This window comes from Ramularia collo-cygni, assembly GCF_900074925.1.
Source record: "Ramularia collo-cygni strain URUG2 genome assembly, contig: RCC_scaffold07, whole genome shotgun sequence".
NCBI classification, from domain to species: domain Eukaryota; kingdom Fungi; phylum Ascomycota; class Dothideomycetes; order Mycosphaerellales; family Mycosphaerellaceae; genus Ramularia; species Ramularia collo-cygni.
Genome location: NW_019716261.1, coordinates 1,480,706 through 1,499,877, shown reverse-complemented (window position 1 = coordinate 1,499,877; position 19,172 = coordinate 1,480,706). Strand labels below are relative to the sequence as shown.

General features: G+C 51.9%; 8 protein-coding genes and 1 non-coding gene; 8 read left to right on the top strand and 1 right to left on the bottom strand.

Moving 5' to 3' along the window:
• Nucleotides 1-365: 365 nt before the first annotated feature.
• Nucleotides 366-1,514, top strand: RCC_05515 (related to zinc-binding oxidoreductase; the record flags this gene model as incomplete). XM_023770786.1 has 3 exons in its annotated part: nucleotides 366-1,224; nucleotides 1,278-1,373; nucleotides 1,426-1,514. The coding sequence occupies 3 exons, from the start codon at nucleotides 366-368 to the stop codon at nucleotides 1,512-1,514; spliced, it is 1,044 nt and encodes a 347-aa protein (XP_023626554.1).
• An 801-nt stretch (nucleotides 1,515-2,315) lies between these two features.
• Nucleotides 2,316-4,584, top strand: RCC_05514 (related to alkaline phosphatase D precursor; the record flags this gene model as incomplete). XM_023770785.1 has 8 exons in its annotated part: nucleotides 2,316-2,479; nucleotides 2,539-2,593; nucleotides 2,654-2,876; nucleotides 2,928-3,142; nucleotides 3,195-3,633; nucleotides 3,686-3,746; nucleotides 3,812-3,867; nucleotides 3,923-4,584. The coding sequence occupies 8 exons, from the start codon at nucleotides 2,316-2,318 to the stop codon at nucleotides 4,582-4,584; spliced, it is 1,875 nt and encodes a 624-aa protein (XP_023626553.1).
• A 593-nt stretch (nucleotides 4,585-5,177) lies between these two features.
• Nucleotides 5,178-7,289, bottom strand: RCC_05513 (related to disulfide isomerase; the record flags this gene model as incomplete). XM_023770784.1 has 2 exons in its annotated part: nucleotides 5,178-7,064; nucleotides 7,116-7,289. 2 exons carry the CDS (start codon nucleotides 7,287-7,289, stop codon nucleotides 5,178-5,180), a joined length of 2,061 nt encoding a protein of 686 aa, XP_023626552.1.
• A 387-nt stretch (nucleotides 7,290-7,676) lies between these two features.
• RCC_05512 (related to NADH-ubiquinone oxidoreductase) lies at nucleotides 7,677-8,484 on the top strand (the record flags this gene model as incomplete). XM_023770783.1 has 2 exons in its annotated part: nucleotides 7,677-8,341; nucleotides 8,400-8,484. The coding sequence occupies 2 exons, from the start codon at nucleotides 7,677-7,679 to the stop codon at nucleotides 8,482-8,484; spliced, it is 750 nt and encodes a 249-aa protein (XP_023626551.1).
• Nucleotides 8,485-8,800: 316 nt separating this feature from the next.
• tRNA lies at nucleotides 8,801-8,872 on the top strand. The gene has a single exon. It is a non-coding gene; the product is annotated as a tRNA-Val (tRNA).
• Nucleotides 8,873-9,084: 212 nt separating this feature from the next.
• On the top strand, nucleotides 9,085-10,260 carry RCC_05511 (uncharacterized protein; the record flags this gene model as incomplete). XM_023770782.1 has 2 exons in its annotated part: nucleotides 9,085-9,249; nucleotides 9,322-10,260. 2 exons carry the CDS (start codon nucleotides 9,085-9,087, stop codon nucleotides 10,258-10,260), a joined length of 1,104 nt encoding a protein of 367 aa, XP_023626550.1.
• Nucleotides 10,261-11,551: 1,291 nt separating this feature from the next.
• On the top strand, nucleotides 11,552-13,501 carry RCC_05510 (related to permease; the record flags this gene model as incomplete). XM_023770781.1 has 6 exons in its annotated part: nucleotides 11,552-11,839; nucleotides 11,895-12,236; nucleotides 12,285-12,340; nucleotides 12,395-12,493; nucleotides 12,545-12,932; nucleotides 12,989-13,501. 6 exons carry the CDS (start codon nucleotides 11,552-11,554, stop codon nucleotides 13,499-13,501), a joined length of 1,686 nt encoding a protein of 561 aa, XP_023626549.1.
• A 1,143-nt stretch (nucleotides 13,502-14,644) lies between these two features.
• Nucleotides 14,645-15,627, top strand: RCC_05509 (uncharacterized protein; the record flags this gene model as incomplete). XM_023770780.1 has 2 exons in its annotated part: nucleotides 14,645-14,781; nucleotides 14,838-15,627. The coding sequence occupies 2 exons, from the start codon at nucleotides 14,645-14,647 to the stop codon at nucleotides 15,625-15,627; spliced, it is 927 nt and encodes a 308-aa protein (XP_023626548.1).
• Nucleotides 15,628-17,521: 1,894 nt separating this feature from the next.
• RCC_05508 (related to DNA-directed RNA polymerase I and III subunit Rpc40, putative) lies at nucleotides 17,522-18,703 on the top strand (the record flags this gene model as incomplete). Its single annotated transcript, XM_023770779.1, has 1 exon — nucleotides 17,522-18,703. The coding sequence occupies one exon, from the start codon at nucleotides 17,522-17,524 to the stop codon at nucleotides 18,701-18,703; it is 1,182 nt and encodes a 393-aa protein (XP_023626547.1).
• Nucleotides 18,704-19,172: the final 469 nt, after the last annotated feature.

Genomic DNA, 19,172 nt, shown 5'->3' with positions numbered 1-19,172 from the left:
ACCAGGAGATCTGCRATTGACCGRGAATTTGGCATGTAGGCAATGTGTCATGCATTGGTTTCGGCGATAGCAAGAGATGGATTGCCACGGATCGCTTTGGTGGATTCATAGGAATGTCCGTGGTGGATTGATCCACATGCAACCCTCTGCGTGACACTCTCATGAGCAATGGGCCGCTTCCGATGCGCCGGAAATCAAGATCTGCTGCGGGGGTAAAGTCCTGATTGTATGGGATCACCTCAGGGGTAGACGTATTTAGGAGAGCTTTCTTTCTCTACTTGCTGGTGAAAATACTGGCCTCTTAGTTCTTAAGAGCAAAGCGTAAGAAACATCTCAGAAGCAACTCTTTTTTACTCTCATCCAAGATGAAGACTTTAACCTTCGATGGAGTGGGAAAGTGGAAGGTAGTTGAAAAAGAAGTACCAACTATTCAGGAGGGCACTGATGCACTCGTTCGCATGGTTCGAACAACAATCTGCGGGTCAGACCTCCACATCCTCAAGGGAGATGTGCCGACGGTCGACAAAGGCAGAACTCTTGGCCATGAAGGAATTGGCGTTATCGAACAAGTCGGCGCAGAGATCAAAAACTTCRAGATTGGCGATAGGGTCGTCATCCGCTGCATCACCTGCTGTGGCACCTGTAGCTTCTGTAAGCGCAGCATGGCAGACTGTTGCAGAAAAGCGGGCTGGATTCTAGGCCACACTCATGACGGTACTCAAGCCGAGTATGTCCGCATCAAATATGCCGATACATCCCTATTCGCGGTTCCGCCAGGAGCAGATGAGCGTGCTCTCCTGGTATACAGCGACATCCTCCCCACTGGTCTCGAAGTCGGCGTCTTGCGCGGCAAAGTCACCCCAGGCTGCACTGTGGCAATTGTTGGAGCTGGTCCCGTTGGCCTCGCTGCTGGTCTGACGGCACAGCTGTACGCTCCTCGTAAAGTCGTATTCTTCGACTTGGATGACTTTCGTCTTGAAGTCGCCAAAAAGATGGGTGCTACTCATGTCTACAATGTCACTGGCCAAACGGATATGAGAGCACTYGCTGGCGAACACTTTGGCGAGGGCGATGGATTCGACGTTGTGATTGAGGCAGTGGGAATCCCAGCCACATTCAATATGTGTGAGGATCTGGTGGGCGTCGGAGGACATCTTGCTAATGTTGGCGTGCATGGCAAGTCTGTCAATTYGCACATCGAAAGATTGTGGCCGAGGAGCGTCTGTGAGTTTTTGAGCTGTTATGTTCTACTCTTGACACCTGCTAATCGTTTGAAGCGATCTCCATGGCGCTCGTTTCTGCTCACACGATTCCTACTTTGCTGGATCTGATGGCAGCTGGCAAACTGGATGCTTCGGCAATGATAACTCACGGTAAATCTTGAGGTGATCCAACATACGGCATAACTGACATTTGTGTGGCCAGACTTCAAGTTCTCGCAGATTGAGGAGGCGTACGATACCTTCAGCAGAGCCGCGGAGACAAAGTCCTTGAAAGTCAACATCGAATTTTGATCTTCTTGTCTTCCGATTAGTTTCGTTGCAGCGAATGAGATATCAGGTTCACGTGCTTCAAACGTGAGGTGGCTCAATACTGCGAACTGCGGCGCCTCCGAGGAAAGCCTCGACGAAGAGTGCCCCCACAATACGAAAGAGGGATGTGTTGATTCTCCCTCCAACTGAGCAGTCGTCGCATTCAGTGCTCAATTTCTCCCTTCTCTTTTGTCTCATCTTTCATTCCAATACACTCAAGCCCAGCAGGCAGTCAACATGCTTCGGATAAACACTTGCGCTGCTTGTCAAATCTTGAAGCTATGTTGACTAGCAGTGCTCRTGGGACCGAGAGCTTGTGGCTGATGCCTTATCCCGATGGGAAAGGGTCAGGGTGCAGACTACTCTAACAAGACACTGTCGCTCGTATGACGAGAACGGAGCCCATACCGCTCCCGAATACAAACGCCGCCCTCAACCATTTCTCCCGAGGAGTGATGGCAACATGCATAGCTCCATGCTGCCAAGGACTCAGTTACCAAAGCACTCAAAGCTATTGGACAATGCTCGTGTGCCAAGCCCTTGCTAAGACAATCGTTTACCACGTGTGCTACGAGGTCCTGCTCATTCGAATTGCCATCCGGTCTGATATCAAGATTGGAAATCAGTTCGGACAACGCTGGGTTGAAAGACAGGTCTCCACTCGCTTTTCACGATGATGTGCCACCGTCCGTCTCGCCTAGAGGGTTGTGTATATAAACCAAGCGCCCGAACAAGAGGACTTACCGGGCTTGTTTCCACTGCGGACAGCTTAGGCGATTCTTCATGTCGGCTCTCAAGCATCTCCTCGCAATATTGCCCACCGTCGCGGCGGATTGGGCGGGCAACATCAACTATGGGAGCCCTTCGCATCTCCACAATCTGGCCATCTCTGTTCCCAAGGTGCGAAAGCGACATACCATCGAACATGCGGATGCTAGCAATGTGACGTAAGTCATACCATAGGCAAGGGAAGCAACGTAGAATTAACATGTGATTCGCTCTCAAGTTTCACGCACGGCGTTGCTAGTGGTGATCCTTACTCCGACTCCGTGATTCTATGGGTGAGTCCAACTTCAGCCTTTCTAGACTGCCCCTGATTATTGACCATGCTTGCAACGCAGACACGCGCGAGTCCAACATCGGATAACGACAGAAGTAACGTCACAGTCACAGGGAATGCAGCCCTGTTCAACCATGACACACAGCAATACGTGGAAGCCAGTCAGAGTCCGGTATGCGTGGAGTGGTCGATCTCTGAACAAGAGGATCTGGGAAACGCTGCCTGCCATGGGAAGGCATACACTTCGTCTGACATTGACTACACCATCAAAGTAGAAGCTTCCGGTATCGCCTTCTAGTACCGCTTTAGCCTAATGATCGCTGACTTTGATCAAGGTCTGAAGCCATTTACATGGTACTATTACCAGTTTAATATTTGCGGAAGTTCAGAGACTCGAAGTCCACTTGGGCGAACCAAAACCGCACCCTCTCACGATCAAGATGTCGAGAATGTTGGGATTGCAGTGTTCTCCTGCTCTAACTTCCCTACAGGCTTCTTCAACGCCTATGGGAACTCGGCCCGCAAGGATAACGTTGACTATGTTGTACACGTAAGTCTAGTCTGGTATTCCGTTYGAATCATTCTGACACTCCTCATTGTAGCTCGGTGATTACATCTATGAGTACGGCACCAGCCCTCCATCTCGTCGCCATCGACCAGAGCGTGAAATCCTGACGCTCTACGACTATCGCGCTCGGCACGCTACGTATCGCACAGATTCAGATTTGCTTTTGTCAGCTTCCAGATACCCATGGATTCCGACCTGGGACGACCATGAAGTAGCCGACAACACCTACCGTGACGGAATGGCTGCTCTCAACAATACGGAGGAGTCATTTGAAGAGACCGGCATCAGTGTCGATCAGCGAAAGATGAATGCCGTCCGAGCCTATTTCGAGTGGATGCCGATTCGACAGGTGGATATGAATGACAACCTTCGCGTATGGCGGAGCTTTCAACTCGGCAATCTTCTCGATCTGATCATTCTGGACACTAGGCAATACGWTCGTAGCATTACGGATGTTTATACAAACACCGACTGTGAGTTTGATGTAGGCAGATATCGCTAAATGAGTGCTGATGATCTATGTAGACATATCTGAGATTAGCAATGACTCTGGACGCACGCTTATGGGCTCAAACCAAGAGAACTGGTGAGCACAGTTTTGAGAGACGGTTGGAAGCTCTCTGGTCGAGCTAACGTTGATAATTCTGACAGGTTCTACAACACATTGAAGACATCCGCCAAACGAGGAGCAACCTGGCGTGTGATCGGTAAGCATTAGGACGTATGGGAGTGTATGTGTGCGTCTTCTGACATTCTTCAAAGGCAGCCAGATTGTATTCTCCACCCTAAACATGTCCAGCTCCGCCTCGGATCAGCCGTACAATCTCGACGCCTGGGATGGGTACACCGCGAACAAGAACCGAGCACTCAACGCCCTATACGAAAACAACATTGGAAACAACATCTTCTTAGCCGGGGATACGCACGTCAATTGGGTCACCGATCTCACCTGGACGGGAAAGAAAGCCTACAATAGCACCACCGGCGAGGGAGCCATTGGCGTTGAATTCGCAGGCACAGCTGTTTCAAGCAAAAGTTCATTCGGCGCAAACTTGACAATTGACAACGCAAACAAGCAAAGCCAGATGCTCGTAGACAACAACCCAGTCTTGCAGTGGCAAGAAGGCTACTATCGTGGCTATTTCGAACTGCAGTTATCCAAGGAGAAGGTCCTGGCCAGCTTCTTCGGCACACCGAGTCTGGAATCCAGGAATGGCTTCGAAGTCTCTCTGGCCAATTTTACTGTTCAGAACGGAGCAAATAGGTTGGCCCGGCCGGTGGCGGGTCAGGGTGGCGTGGAGAGCGGAGCTTTGCAGGGCTTGGCCAAGGTGGCCGTCAGCAATCTGACGGTGGATACAACCACCGGTGAGTGGTTTGTGCACGCCTTTGAGAGGGTCAATATTCCACCAGAGCCAAGCATGTAGTGTATGAGTACAGCATGGCTTGGGATCAGGGTCGTCCACTGAGATCATTGCCCCCAACAAGATGAATCTTCACAAGGCGGGAGTGCTAGGGAGGGAAGGAAGTCTTTAAAGTGGTCTCTCAGAATCGCTGATTCTGTTACCACATTCTTCATCTGGCAAAGAACTCATGAAACATGTGTAACCGAAGTGTACAGCATATGACCACCTCCGTATGCAGATCATCAGGGCCGACTCTCGTCAACTTCTTTACGTGATATCGACTTATCTGAAGGTAGTAGGTCACTCAGCCAGTCGCAAAACTATGTAACAGCAGGAAATTCGGACGAGTATGATCAAAGTCAATGCATTCTGGCGTGGTAGGGTGTTGTAGGACCTTTGCTAACATCATTGGTGGGCGGAGACTATCGTCCAAGTGGACCGCCAGCTTGCCTCTCCCGCCGAGAACGAGCTGAGGCAAGGTGATATCCAAGTATTATATAGACATTTCATAGCTGCGTTCTCCGAACATCTGCACCGCACCTCTTCAACCCATCCCAAAAGCAATCAACGCCGGGCCGAATGCAAGAAATCACACATTTCACTCTCGTTCCCTTTCAATCCACCTTTCCCTGACCACCGGAGTTGCCTCCCAGTAGGCCATCCATCCCACCCTTCTCTCCCAACTTGATGTACCCGCCTCCCACTCCGGGCACTACATTCCTTACATGCCTTCGACCATACCATCCAGCAATTCCACACATACCTAGAGCCATTGCGAGACTCACGACCGGATGCTCAACAACCAAGCCCTTGAGAACCCACCATAAGTGCCCTAACGCATTCGTCGTCCTCTTGGGCTGAATTTTTGGTGGATTTGCCACAATCCTTGGGAGGGTCTCCAAGATACTCGTTCGACTCGGTACAATTGGGTTCCCTGTCATCGTGACATCCCAATACCTGTGATTCCGCTCGTCGTTTACCACAACTTTTTCGCCATCAAGAACGGAGATGCCAAAGGTAGTCTTGACCCATCGCTCCCAAAAGACACCGTCAACCCACGCAAATCCAACCTCTCTTCTTTCTATGTCGTCCATGTTGATGCGAATCTGTTTTGCAGCACGCAACGCGCGCTGATCGTTGCGATCCTCGGCCTCCTCAATTCGTAATTGCTTGGCATCCCGTAGTTCCTGTCTTTCAAGCTGGAAAGCCTGGGTCTGCTTATCGATCCACTCCAACGCAGCGTTCTTGATCTCTCGTTTCGCGCTGAGGAATTCCTCTTTCCTCTCTCGGTTCAAGATGGCCAGCACAACCAGCTTGCCATCCATAACCTCCCTCGCATTCCCTGCTGTCACCTCCGGTACGATAGGCAACCAGACGCTTTGCATCCACTCCAGCACTCTTCTGGCATCGCGCATTTCGCGAGGTGAGAGTCCATTGTAGTATGATGCCTTTCCATCTCTCGAGACGAGCAATCGTGGCCATGTAGAGATCTTGAACCGTTCGCTCAGCGCCGGATCCTTGGTCTTTACGAGCTTAGCGTGACCGACAAGATTCAGTACGAGGCGTTCCAACGCGGCAAAATCCTCACTAGTAGTAGCCTGGTCGTAGAAGTACAGGAAAATGACCTCCTCCTTTTTCTCAAGAGCCTCAAAAGAACTGGCTGTCACATCCACGACACCTTCTGCCGCGGCCACAGCTTTGTTTGCGAAGCTCAAAAGATCGCCCAGACCACGAAGTCCGTCGTACTCAATGCGCTCACCACCGCGGAAGTAAAGGATCGTAGGATAGCTGCGAATCTTCATGTCTTTGCAGAGTGTCTTTTCAGCCTCGCAATTCACTTCTCCAACATTGAGCTTGTTCTCCATCTGACGAGCCATGCCCTGCCAATTGGGAGCCATTGCCTGACAATGATGACACCAGGGCGCGTAGAACTTAATGAACCAAGGCTGTCGTGTGCGGGTAACTTTTGACTCGAAGGTGTCGGGTACTAAGACAACTGATTTTCCGTCCGGGTTGGGCGAAACCTTGGGTTTTGATGTTTTGGGCGCAGCTGCAGGCGCTGTTGCAGCTGGTGGTAGGGTCGGAGAAGTAATATCAACAGCCTTGTCTCCCACTTTGGGTAGCTTTAATCCATCCTGCGGTCTGGATCCTGGCCGAATTGTCTCCAGCACCTTTTCCACTCGTTGACTCAACGCCTCCATGCTAACTCCACCTACTACGTTATCGACCTCCACGCCATCCTTGAACAACACGACTGTGGGGAACGAGCCAATCTTCTTTGCATTACACGCATCGCCATTTGCGACGCAGTCCACCTTGGCGAATTTGAAGTCGTAGAAGCGTGTGAAGCTGTTCATGTCATCGTGGCTTTCTCCAGACCCCGTCGTTTGAGGTACAGGCTCGGATGTATAGTAGAATTCGTAATTGGTCTGCCATGTCGGTGCGAACTGCTTGCAGTGATGGCAGTACGGGCTGAAGAACTCAACCAGCCAGTATCCCGACTTGWTCGTCTCGTCGAGCTTAGCACCTTCGATCTCTATCATGGGAGGCACGCGCTTGCCGTTGAACACCGTGCCTTCGCTTGCGCCGCCGTCCGTGGTGGTGGAGAGATCGCCATCTAGCTTTCCACCTGCAGACACTATCTCGTCCCTCTTTACTAGTCGATGGTGATCTGAGGCCAGGGATAAGATCGGGAGAGCCAGGGACAGGATGGACGTGAGGCGCATGATTGAGGAAAGGGTAAGGGCCTCGTGGCCCACTTGTGGGTGGCTATCGGCGGGTGTAAGGTGGCCTCAAGCAGGACAAAGGTGCGGAGATCGAGATAGCGAGAGAATGACGAAGCGTCGGCTTGTCAATAAGATATGCTCCGCGTCCGGATTGAGAAAGCGAGCGTAAGAAGTGGTCGGATCGGAAGAGGAAGCTATAGTATGGTAGGCACAACTTAGGTCGATTTCAACATTCAATCGTCGCAGAGCCCACGCGGCAGGGGCCAGCGCGAGCAGATTAAACTTTCGGATGTCCCGCCGATCGGCTTACCACATCTCCGCCGACCTCACGCAGCGTTGCCATTGCCATTGCGATCCCAGCACAGTCACTACTCGCCCACCGCCGACATGCGATCCTCTATCCGCCTCCTAGCTTCCGTCCAGCGGAGTGCCGCCACTTACCTAGAGCCTGGCGCGCCAACAGGCATCACCGGCCTCGCCACAGCAGCATCGCCGCGCAGCACACTCCTCTACCTCTACCACTCAACACTGCAGAAACTGGCCAAGTTCCCTGCACACTCCGTGTACCGTCAATCCACCGAAGCTCTCACCAAGCAGCGAATGGCAATTGTAGAATCGACAATCCCAGCTGGACTTGCAGAATGGCAGCAACGGATTGCGCCTGTTGTCGAATCCAACCCAGAAGCCTTCCGAAAGATCCCTGCCATCTCGCCCGCGTCCCCTGGAGACTTCAACATTGTTTGGAAGGATGCTCAGGTGGTTCCCTCAAAGAAGGGAAAGTTTGACCAGGATGAGTGGGATGGCGAGACTGTGGGGCAGCCCATGCCGGAGGGACCACGAAATCTTGAGGAGAAGAGATTCCAAGGACGGCAAATGTCAAGAGATCCTGTGGCGTTGGCCCAAAAGGTCCCAGAGATTGAGGCAGAGCCACAATTGACCGCCGAGCAGATCAATGAGATGGAGTCGAAGATCGGTGCGGGCTTGATCGAGGAAGTAATTCAGGTTGCCGAGGGCGAGACCAAGTTGGCGGATGTACTGTTGGAGGCGCAGGTGTGAGTAGAACCTCTGAAGGTGCCTTGCATGAATCATTACTAACGTAATCCTCATTAGATGGGAAGATCTCGAGGAGAAGCCGCAAGACAACCAGTGGACGTACCATGAGCGCGACACGCACGCAAAGACGCAGGCGCCATGAGCTGTAACACCAAGAATTTGAAATGAGTAGTGTGCATATGTAAAAGATGCCATTGATGTGCGGAAAGTCACAGACGATGGATACCTCATTTCAGCATGCTTCCTTCTACCAACCTTGACGTGGAGGCTGAACAATTAGGAGCACATGCATGCAATAGATTGGTAGSACGAAGGAGTGAAGGGGGTATGCTTCTTGTCACTTGCTTGTGACCTCATTGCCGCCCATTCATTCGTCACCGAAAGAGCTCACGATGCAGTTCAGGTACATGTGCTTTTCTGGCCCTTCTCGTCTATTGTCAAAGCACAAGAATCTTTCAGTCGGAATGGCGTAGTGGCATCGCATCCCTCTCACACAGGGAAGGACGGGAGTTCGATCCTCTCTTTCGACTTGGCCTTTGTGTCGCTGTTGTAGCGCTTTTGTTTTTCGCGGAACACATGGTCGTTTCTAGTCTGAAGATGGCGGATGATGGAAGTGGGTCGCAGTTTCAAGTGGCCTCAACTTTGAAAGCTAGCGTATGCGTTTGTTTGCTGGCCTTGATACATCTCGGCCGAATTTTTGCTTTTTGCCAACCTACAGCACACAGTACGCTTTACGGTGATCATGGCTGATCCCATCCCGTACGGTTATACGTCTCACGACGAGTCCACGACCCACGACAAGTATACGGCAGATTCTCCTCCCAAGCCCAATGCAACCGCGATCATCAAGGCATATCTGCGTGAGCGAGTTCCCGAGTTCCAGGCACTAGATGCTGCGCGCAGAGAGGTACGTACTGGCACAGCTTTAGCCGTTGGGTTTACGAAACTTTACCTTCACTGACATATATCTGGCAAACAGGGCTGGAACGACCCTGATGTGGACGAGGTTTTCATTCGGCGACGCCAAAGAGCGGACAACGCCGATGCAGCATCCCAAGAAAAGTTCTTCCGCATGATGATCAGAAATGGGGAAGAACTCAATGAAGCTACCGGCGGATTCAACATCTTGAGGGACGATACAGATGAAATACCCACCAGCATTGTGGATTTCTGCATGGCACCTGGCGCCTTTCTGGAAACAGCATTACGTGCGAACCCCGGCTCTCGCGCTCTGGCATTCACGCTACCGCCTGACAAGGGAGGTCACTCGGTTCTACTTCCGTATCACGAGGCGGTCGAGGTTCGATTTTTGGATGTCAACCTCCTAGCTGAAGATATGGGATGTTTGAAAATCCCACCTGATCATACAGAACCCAGTGGATTCATCCCACGTCAGCTGACCGAAGGCAAGAGATGCTTCAACCTTGCTCTGTGCGATGGGCAAGTCCTACGGAACCACCCCAGGGCAGCGTACCGAGAGCGTCGCGAAACATCGAGACTCATAATGGTTCAGCTTGCGCTCGGCTTGGAGCACCTCAAGAACGGTGGTACCATGATTGTGCTTCTGCACAAGGTCGAGCATTGGAACACTGTTCAACTTCTGCGCACTTTTGCCAAGTTCTCAACCTTGAAAGTTTTCAAGCCGAGTAATGCCCATACCACTCGCTCGTCGTTCTACATGGTAGCCTCTGATATTCAAGTGCTGCACGCTCAAGCGCTCGAGGCTGTGAAGAGATGGATGAAGGTGTGGCAAGCTGCAACTTTCGGAACCGACGAAGAGTTCGAAGAGGCCAGACGGAGCAGTGTTGGGCCAGAAGAGGTACTGGAAGAGTTCGGGGAGACTTTGGTGGAGATGGGAAGAGAGATCTGGAGGATTCAAGGAGACGCCCTGGCAGAGAAGGCCAGGAACGGCTGGTAGATCTGAGGGAAGTCTCTTGATAGGTGCGGCCGCTCACCAGATAGAGCCCCCCGAAGGACTGGACGAAGCGAACAAAGCCGTTGCGTCTGGCGACGGATCTTGAATTAGAATGACATGTGCGCATTCAGATTACAAAAGATCGTTGGAACTGTCATGGTTGGTTCGCCTGGACCTCTCTACACGTGGTTTAAAGTTATCTTGACCCTTGACATAACCTTCAATCGATATCAGGATAATGCACATGAAAGTCCTCCGAGGGATTTTGGTGTCGTAGAAAATGGAGGTGGATGAGCTTCTAGAAGGTTTGCTAGCGCGTGGTTGATCCTGAAACTTTGCCGATCAGAAAAGTGTCGTGAAGTCCTCATCTTTCCCATCAACATAGCATCGCGGGCCGGGAATCGCGAATACCACCTCTTGGTCAGTTTGCTAATGCTCTTCATTGTCGCGTCGAGGCAACTGCACATCTCCCGGCTGGTCGGCAGACGTCGGTGCGAGGAGCCGGAATGACCAGGATAGCAGCCACATCATACTACCGTACTGCAAATAGGATCTGGTAACGGACGGCAATAGGTTCGTCATTGAAGGTGAAGCTGCATCTCTTTGTCTGTTTGGACGGTCGATTTCCACAGCCATGGCAGAAAATTTGCGGAAAGTACAGTCATTCACCAGCAGCAGCCAACTTGTTGCAGGTGGTGTTGATCATGCAACATGCTGATTAAACGAGGATACGCCTGGATCTTATTCTTCCAATCTCTGGTGCATGTGCGAGATCCGGCTGAGTTCCCAATCGATCTATACCCAGCCAGCGTTTCCCGAGTCTGTGAGCTGCTGGCGTGATACGTGAAGCTTGGCAAGAATCACGACATCGACTTCACTTCAGCACTTTCGCATCTACACAATGGAAAAAACACCAGATCTGTCTCTCGCGCCCGACCCGCCAAGTGCACGCCGATACGATAAGAAATTGTGTCCTATCAGACCCATTCTTTTTCCGGGCCGTCCATGCTCGAGGGCGCAGAGAGCAACTCTTGCGTCTGTTCACCACCGAGCGCACTTATGGCGTGCGATGGCAGTCTGGTGGGACCTGACCCGCACAAAGGAGCCATAAGCGGTTGAGGAACGACGCTGCATGGGAGCCACATGGCTGCATGCATGCGTGGGATTGTGTGCTCGCAGATCATGCAAAGCCCTTGCAGCTATAATTGTGTCATGCCCGCTACAACGGGCTCTGGTTCATCTCATCTGTTGGACTCTTGTAAGTTTCTTGTTACAGGTCCAGTATTGATGAGACATGGCTTCTCCTCGAGAGCACTCCCAGCCAGAGCCGGTTACCCCGACTGCTGCATCAGACTCGAAGGCCTTTGCGTACGACAGTACCACTCCGACAGATACCCCATCGCTTCGTTCGGAGGAGCTTGTAGTGGGTGACTATGGCTCTGATAGACACCATGCCTTTTCCGACCCCAAGGTCGCGGATTACTGGAGAGGTGTATATGAGAAGGCGCAGTACGAGGGTCGTCACAATTTCGACCCTGATCTTACCTGGTCGGCAGACGAGGAGAAGAAGTTAAGACGAAAAGTGAGCCAACGGCCGTATCATTCAAGCCCTCGCTCACTGTTGACCAAGCTTCCAGATCGACCTTAGAATTATGACTTGGTGCTGGCTGATGTTCATGGCATTGGACCTCAATCGCCGAAACATCAATCGCGCAATTTCAGACGACATGTTGCCAGAGTTGGGGATGACGACGAATGACTTCAATAACGGACAAACGATATTTCTGCTATCATTCCTGGCCGCTGAACTCCCTTCGGGTTTGCTGTCGAAGAAGCTGGGCCCGGATCGTTTCATCCCCTTCATCATAACTGCGTGGTCGATCATTGCAGCGTCGCAAGCTGGACTCAAGAACAAGGCCGGATACTACGCATGCCGTTGCCTCCTTGGATTACTCATGGGAGGCTTCATTCCAGACACCGTAAGTTCCGTCTTGTTCAGGAGAGAAATGCACGCTGATTCGGAGTAGGTCGTCTACATCACATACTGGTATAAGTCTCGAGAGCTTCCGATCCGCTTGTCCTGGTCAGTGATGTTCCCTTCGGAGTTTGATTTGGCAAAACTGATAACCATATTCAGGTTCTGGACAGTTCTCAGCGTCTGTAATATTCTTGGATCACTCATGGCGGCTGGAATCTTGCAAATGAGAGGCCTTCAAGGCTGGTCCGGGTGGCAATGGTAGGCTATAGTCGCCCTTCTTACGCGTCGCACTCCACTAAAACCATACAGGCTATTCCTCATCGAAGGCTGTCTAACAGCATGTGTCGGATTCGCATCCTGGGGCCTAATGCCGGCCAGCATCTCACAGACCAAGGGCTGGCTCAGGGGCAAGAATGGTTGGTTCACGGAGCGCGAGGAAAAGATTCTCGTCAACCGCCTCCTCCGAGACGATCCATCCAAGGGTGATATGAACAACCGCCAAGCCGTTAACTTGGAGCGTCTTTGGAAGTGTCTCAAGGACTACGACCTCTGGCCACTATATCTGGTCGGACTGTTGACATACATTCCGCCTAATCCACCCCAAAACTACCTTGCCCTCATTTTGAGGAACATGGGATTCAGCACATTCGAGGCGAACATGCTTACAATCCCATCACAATTCTTGTTTGGTGTCAATGTGAGTTGCTTAAACATACACCATAGAGCCTGCCTATTCGCTAACAATTTCTCTAGCTTCTGATCATCTCCTGGGTATCGGAAAAGTTCAACGAGCGCGCTCTCATCTCAAGCCTTTCCAACGTATGGATCCTACCATGGCTCGCTGCGATAGTTGCTCTCGGTGGTAGTGCCAGCTCATGGGTCCGCTATGCCCTCCTCACTGGTCTACTCTCATATCCTTATTGCCACGCCATTTTGGTGTCTTGGAACAGCCGCAACTCCAACTCCGTTCGCACACGGGCTGTATCAGCCGCGCTGTACAACATGTTTGTTCAAGCCGGCAACATTGTTGGAGCAAACATCTATAGAGAGGACGACAAGCCGCTGTATACTCGCGGAAACAGGATCCTACTGGCGATATGCTGCTTCAACATTGCGCTGTTTTGGTTCGTCAAGTACTATTACATTACGAGGAATAAGAGAAGGGAAGCGAAGTGGGCTGAGTTGAATGGAGAGGAGAAGGTTGACTATGTCAGGACGACGGAAGATGAGGGTGCGAAGAGACTCGACTTTAGATTTGCGCATTAGAAGGCAGTGACAGGAATGTCGAAGTTGGCATGCACAACTCCTTTTGATGTTCATGCTTATCAAAACTTATGGCAATCGTGACGAATGCTCGCCAATTCGCAGCATTGGCGCATTGACGGGAAACAAGACGGAACAAGACGGCCAAAATCTATCCAGCGAACACTCGGGTCCAACGACCTCATTCGCACTCACCGTGTTCCGCTCCATCTATTCCGACCCCGAGTTTGTCTCCGGCCGTGACCTTGCATGACAGCACAGGAGTCTCATGGCCCAGCACAGGGTTTGCCCAAAGCCTCGCAATCCTGCTCGCAATGAAATGTGACAACTTCGATACCATCGGTTCCCAAGTCGAAGTAGTTCTTGATGGTCCTCCGGAGAGTAGTTTCCATTGTGCGAAACACGTCTGACGATTGGGACCGCGGGTCCACGCGCATATTCCATCAGCGCAGGAATGGCACGAAGGATAAGCAATGTGAGGCAAGTGTTGATGAAGGTCCGTAGAAGATACATAAATAATGTGTTAGGCATGGTTAGGAGGGAGATCAAGAACTACGCTGGCATCGATTCCAGACGTCTTCGAACACACGATCGATGCTTTGTTCGTTGGGGCGAAAATATGTCAAGTACATCGCCGTCGACGGCTGCCAGGTCCAGAGAGTCTGCGATGGTGCCGAATTCCAATATGCGTGCCAGAAAGTGCATGTACGTAACGTCTGATGTAGACTGCACTCGTCTTGTAGTTGGTCCTGGGCACCTCGACTACTTGAAGCGAGGATGTTTCGGTTCCAGATTGACATCGCTAGCCTGTCCATATCGGCCCTCCTCTGTCGCCGGTCTCACGAAAGTTTTGCGGAGAGTGCTCGTTATCCTCTGCCATAAGCTGACCTTGCCGGACGGGTTCACAGGTGATGAAGACATTATTCTGGATGTGATTGTTGATGGAATAGTAAGACAGTGGCAAGACGAAGCTTGAGGTGCCATTAAGGTCATCCGCGCTAGTCAGTTGAACCCCTTAAAACCTTGAATGAAACACGACAGGTTTCCCGAAGCGGATCGCGATCGTGGCTTTCTCAAAATAGATCAAGAACAACATCTCATCCTCTGCACATTTTCTGTGCATATGGTGCAGCATTACGTGACGGCATGATCTCCCGACTGTCGCTTGTCTTGCGCCTGGCTGTCACATTCTATACCGCGCTCGCATCGGCAGCAGCTCAAGACCCATCGTCCGGGTACCGGGTAGGCGAAAGCATTCCTGTCAGCTGTCTGAACCGAACAATGTAAGGTTCCACCGCCTCGATCAAAGCCAAGATCGTCCTGCTAATACATCTTGCAGCGACACGGGCGAGCACATCACCGACGAAACGACAGGCCAACTCTCGTATATTCCCGCCTTCACATGCAACGAGACCGGACGACCCCTCGAGCTGGTATTTGGGGTGGAAAAGGACATCAACTGCACCATTGACTTCATCGACGATTCCTTCTTCCACCTCCTCGAATTCTATGTCCACAACGACGCRCCGTTGACATGTCGAGTACCCACGCAACCTCTCCCTCCGGCTGTACTGAAAGATGAGTTTGAAAAGGGAACAAAGGACCAGACAGATGGGCAGGGCAGTTTGAGCGAGATATACACGCCCATGATAATTGCTTTGACGGGGACACTGCAGCTCAGTCATCTGCATATCAGCACAAGCATGAACATGCTGCTTCATGCCGCACCGAAATCGGTTGCGCCGGGCACCATTGCTGCGGCGACCGCCTACTCCATATCACGGGATCCTCCCAGCCGTGTGGTCATTGGAGATCCGCTACCACTGAGGTTCAGCGTCCGGTGGTATCCGAACACGCAGCTGCCTTCAGGCTGGGCAGGCGTGGGAGGGCATTTTACGTTCAGTACGCTGGTGTACTGCATGACCTCGGCGATGTTGTCTGCTRCTTTTTGCGTGGCATACTTCAGAGGCGTGGAGCTACCGAGGAGGCTCAAGAGCCATGGAAAGGATCGGCTGGGCGGAGTGGAGCGTGGTGGGCTGGGAAGCTACGGTCTCGTTAATGGCGCGAACGGATATGGAGCACCCGTGTCAAATGGCTATGGCGGGTATGGGATTGGAAAGCGGGATTGATTGATGCGGGATGATATCTACTGGACAATGCCTATCCACGGCCTCGGGGCATCGAAGTGCGTATGTCCATTTCTTGTGCGTGAGCGTGACCATATCTACAGCTTCCTTCGACTCTCATGTCTGCTAGCCTCTTCTGTTCCTCAGTTCGTTCTCTTCTTCTCCTCCATTCTTGGGCAACGCCCATTAAGACTCTAAGACTCAAGAACCATTCGCTGTGCTTCAAGATTGACGGACTATGCTGCTTGATCAGCCGAGTGGGGCTTTCCTCGCATTCTGATGGCATAAGCGTGAAACACCCACCTTGCGACCAGCAATGACAGCAACTATGGCTCCGATCCCAGCGACCGAGGATTAATACTGGCTTCTGGGGGAAAAGTAGCATGCCGAGCTTATTGAAATCACGCAGGCTTACTGACGGCTGACAAACAAGTAGCCGCCCGACAAGGACAAAGCGCCTGGCGCGAGAGCAGCTTTCCGGGCTCTTGTCCAGGCTTACGAGGTGCTGAGGGATCTTGGAGCAAGCCAATCATACGGACAGGGTGAGTACGCAAATCTCAAGCGACGCCGGGACCCACTACAACCTCCTGGCGTGAGGCAACAAAGGGCGTAGGCTCCGCCGCGACCTGCGATGATTTCACCGACGTAACTACCCGAGGAGAATACTCAGATCGCGACTCTTCATAAATCGATGCGCGAGCGGTCGATGAGGTGGCGAATCAGGAAGACCTCTCTTGACACGCTGAACGCTGCGCTCCAGACAAGCGCTGAAGCAGCGGCGTGAGGAATTAGCAGAAATTGTATACACCGAGAAGACCGCCGAAGCGTAGAGGCATGATTGGAAGAATGAAGAAATGATGTCGACGAAAACAGCAAGGAACATGGCGCAAGAGGAAGACAAGGCATAAGACGAAGGAGAAAATTTGACTGAAGCGTGAAGACGAGAGGGAGTAGCTGAGAAGGCCTAATATTTCTGCCTGATCCACGGAGGTCACCAGGGCACGATTGTACCGAGTGAGCTCAGCACATTTCTGCCCGACGTCTCGGCAACCGTCTCGTTGCAGAATCCGACATCGATCACAGTTTCGGTCCCGCTGGGAGGCTTGATAACGTTGACAGTCTAGCCAGCTAGAGCAACCACAAATTCTCCGAACAACCTCGCAACAATCACCCTACTTCCATCGGGATCTATCACCCTTCCTTTGCCTGTAACGATGATCACGTTGGATAGCCCTACTACTCTGTCACCGAGTACATTAGCAACGATGATGATTATTTCCGGACCCACTAGAAAGTCTAGTCCTTCCAGACTACTCTTACCGCCTTGCCAACCAAAGCGGCCACGATTCTACCGGATATTCCTTGCCCTAAACATCCAACATTTTCACCACGTCTTTGGTAATGGCTAGAGAATGTTGGAGGTTCACAGCGTACTCATCGTCTACCAATGCCCGGTTGCTTGATGCTTATTTCATGCATGGCATACATGATGCGATTGATACGGTCGTATTCCTCTTGACGCATGACTTCTTGACGCATAGCTTCTCTCGGTGATTCTGATGCCAAGGTATTCTTCTGAATCGCTGGGAGGTCGTTGACGATATTGTTGTTTTGTCGTTTCATCTCGTACGGCTGCCTGTAGAGATCCTTCTCCCAGGAGAAAGCCATTAAACGCCCCTAGTTTCTCCACACAAGTGGCTGTGCACGTGGGAATACATCTTCCGTGATGGAGAGAGAGAGAACGGCCGGGGGCATTGAGTGAAGTCGAGACGGGGTTTAAACTTCTCGGCGATCTCGGATCTTCTCGGATCAGATCCGAGCGCGGCACCAAAAAGTTATGCGAAGACGTGAAGCTCGACCTTTTGCAATGCGACAACTTTTCTGACACACCGCAAATATGCCTTCTTGGGCGCCTTTGAACGACGAGCAGCTCGAAGCGCGGCGACGAGTGCAAGTCAATGCCGAGACGGTCCTCGACACTGCTTCAACCGACATTCCTGGCCACTGGGGCCCTCATCAAGACGATTCCTGGAATTTGGCTCGCTTCAAGTCAAATCTCAAGGTGAAATTCCACCAGAACGAGCCATTCCACGCCACGTTTTCCCTCATTGGACTCGACGCCAGCATTGCGAATGCCTTTCGCCGCATCCTCCTCGCCGAACTTCCAACCCTTGCGATCGAAGATGTCTTCATGTTCGACAATACTAGCATCATCCAGGACGAAGTCCTTGCCCACCGATTAGGTCTGATCCCGCTGACCGCCGGTCACGAGGGTCTGCGGTGGATGCGATGGTAWCGCAAGCCTCCACCAAAGGACGACTACGCCGCTCAAGCAGCATGGGAAGCGGAACAGGAGGACGAGCATACCGACAAGTCCGCGAGTGTACCCAGCGACTACAACACCGTCGTCATGTCCTTGAACGTGGAGTGCCGATGGGCTACGGAAGCAGAGGATGGGAGGGATGGGAAACAGCTTGCAAAGGACGGTAGCACAGATCCGAAAGAGAAGTACGTCAACAGCAGCGTCTACGCTCACCAGATGGTCTTTGAACCGCAGGGCGCACACCAGCAGAAGCTTTTTGCAGGAKAGAATGCCGTGAAGCCTGTGAACCCGGACATTTTGATTGCCAAACTCCGTCCTGGCCAGAGAATCAACCTGCGCGTGCACTGCATCAAGGGAATTGGTGCCGACCATGCCAAGTTCTCCCCAGTGGCTACGGCCTCATATCGTCTTTTACCGGACATTCGCATCAAGGAGCCCATTACCGGCATCGATGCGGAGAACTTCAAGAAGTGCTTTCCGAGAGGAGTTATCGGACTGGAAGACGATGCATCTTCGGGGCAGAAGAAAGCTGTTGTTTTGGACCCAATGAAGGACACCGTAAGCAGAGAATGCTTACGATATGACGAGTTCAAGAATAAGGTGCAGCTTGGGAGAATCAGGGATCACTTCATCTTCGATGTTGAGAGCTCAGGTCAGTTTGAGAGCCAGGAGCTGTTCCTGGATTCGGTGAGGCTGTTGAAGAGCAAAGCGCAGCGATTCAAGCGGCATTTGGCAGACTTGGAGGATGGCCGGTGACGAAGTGACGAAGCCTTGGACTGGAATTCGAAGCGAATGTGTGCATAGCAAGTGGGCGTTTGGCGTGTGGGGATATGGATTGGAAGCTCGAGCAAAAGCTACGATGCGATGGTGCTGTTGATTTTCATGGTGGAAGCCTGATTTGTATTCMCATATCTTTTTCCTCCAAGAAAATTGAGGATCCGATATTCGCGTACCAGCGACGCATGTGCTGTACTAAACTCCTTGTTCGTTGTACCCGGGCGTCGAAAACAATAGCGATGACTAAAATACCTGATGAGCACGGGGCAGATAAGCCACTCACCACCCTGACTGAACTTCAACTTTTACATCTGCTAGATGAAGATCAGATTATTGATGAGCTGCATCATCGGCATTCGAAACGGCGCTCGATGCGACATGGATGTGGCCTCGCAGCGCACGTACCCGACGAATGATTGCGTGCTTTCGCGGCATGACGCCGAGCGCG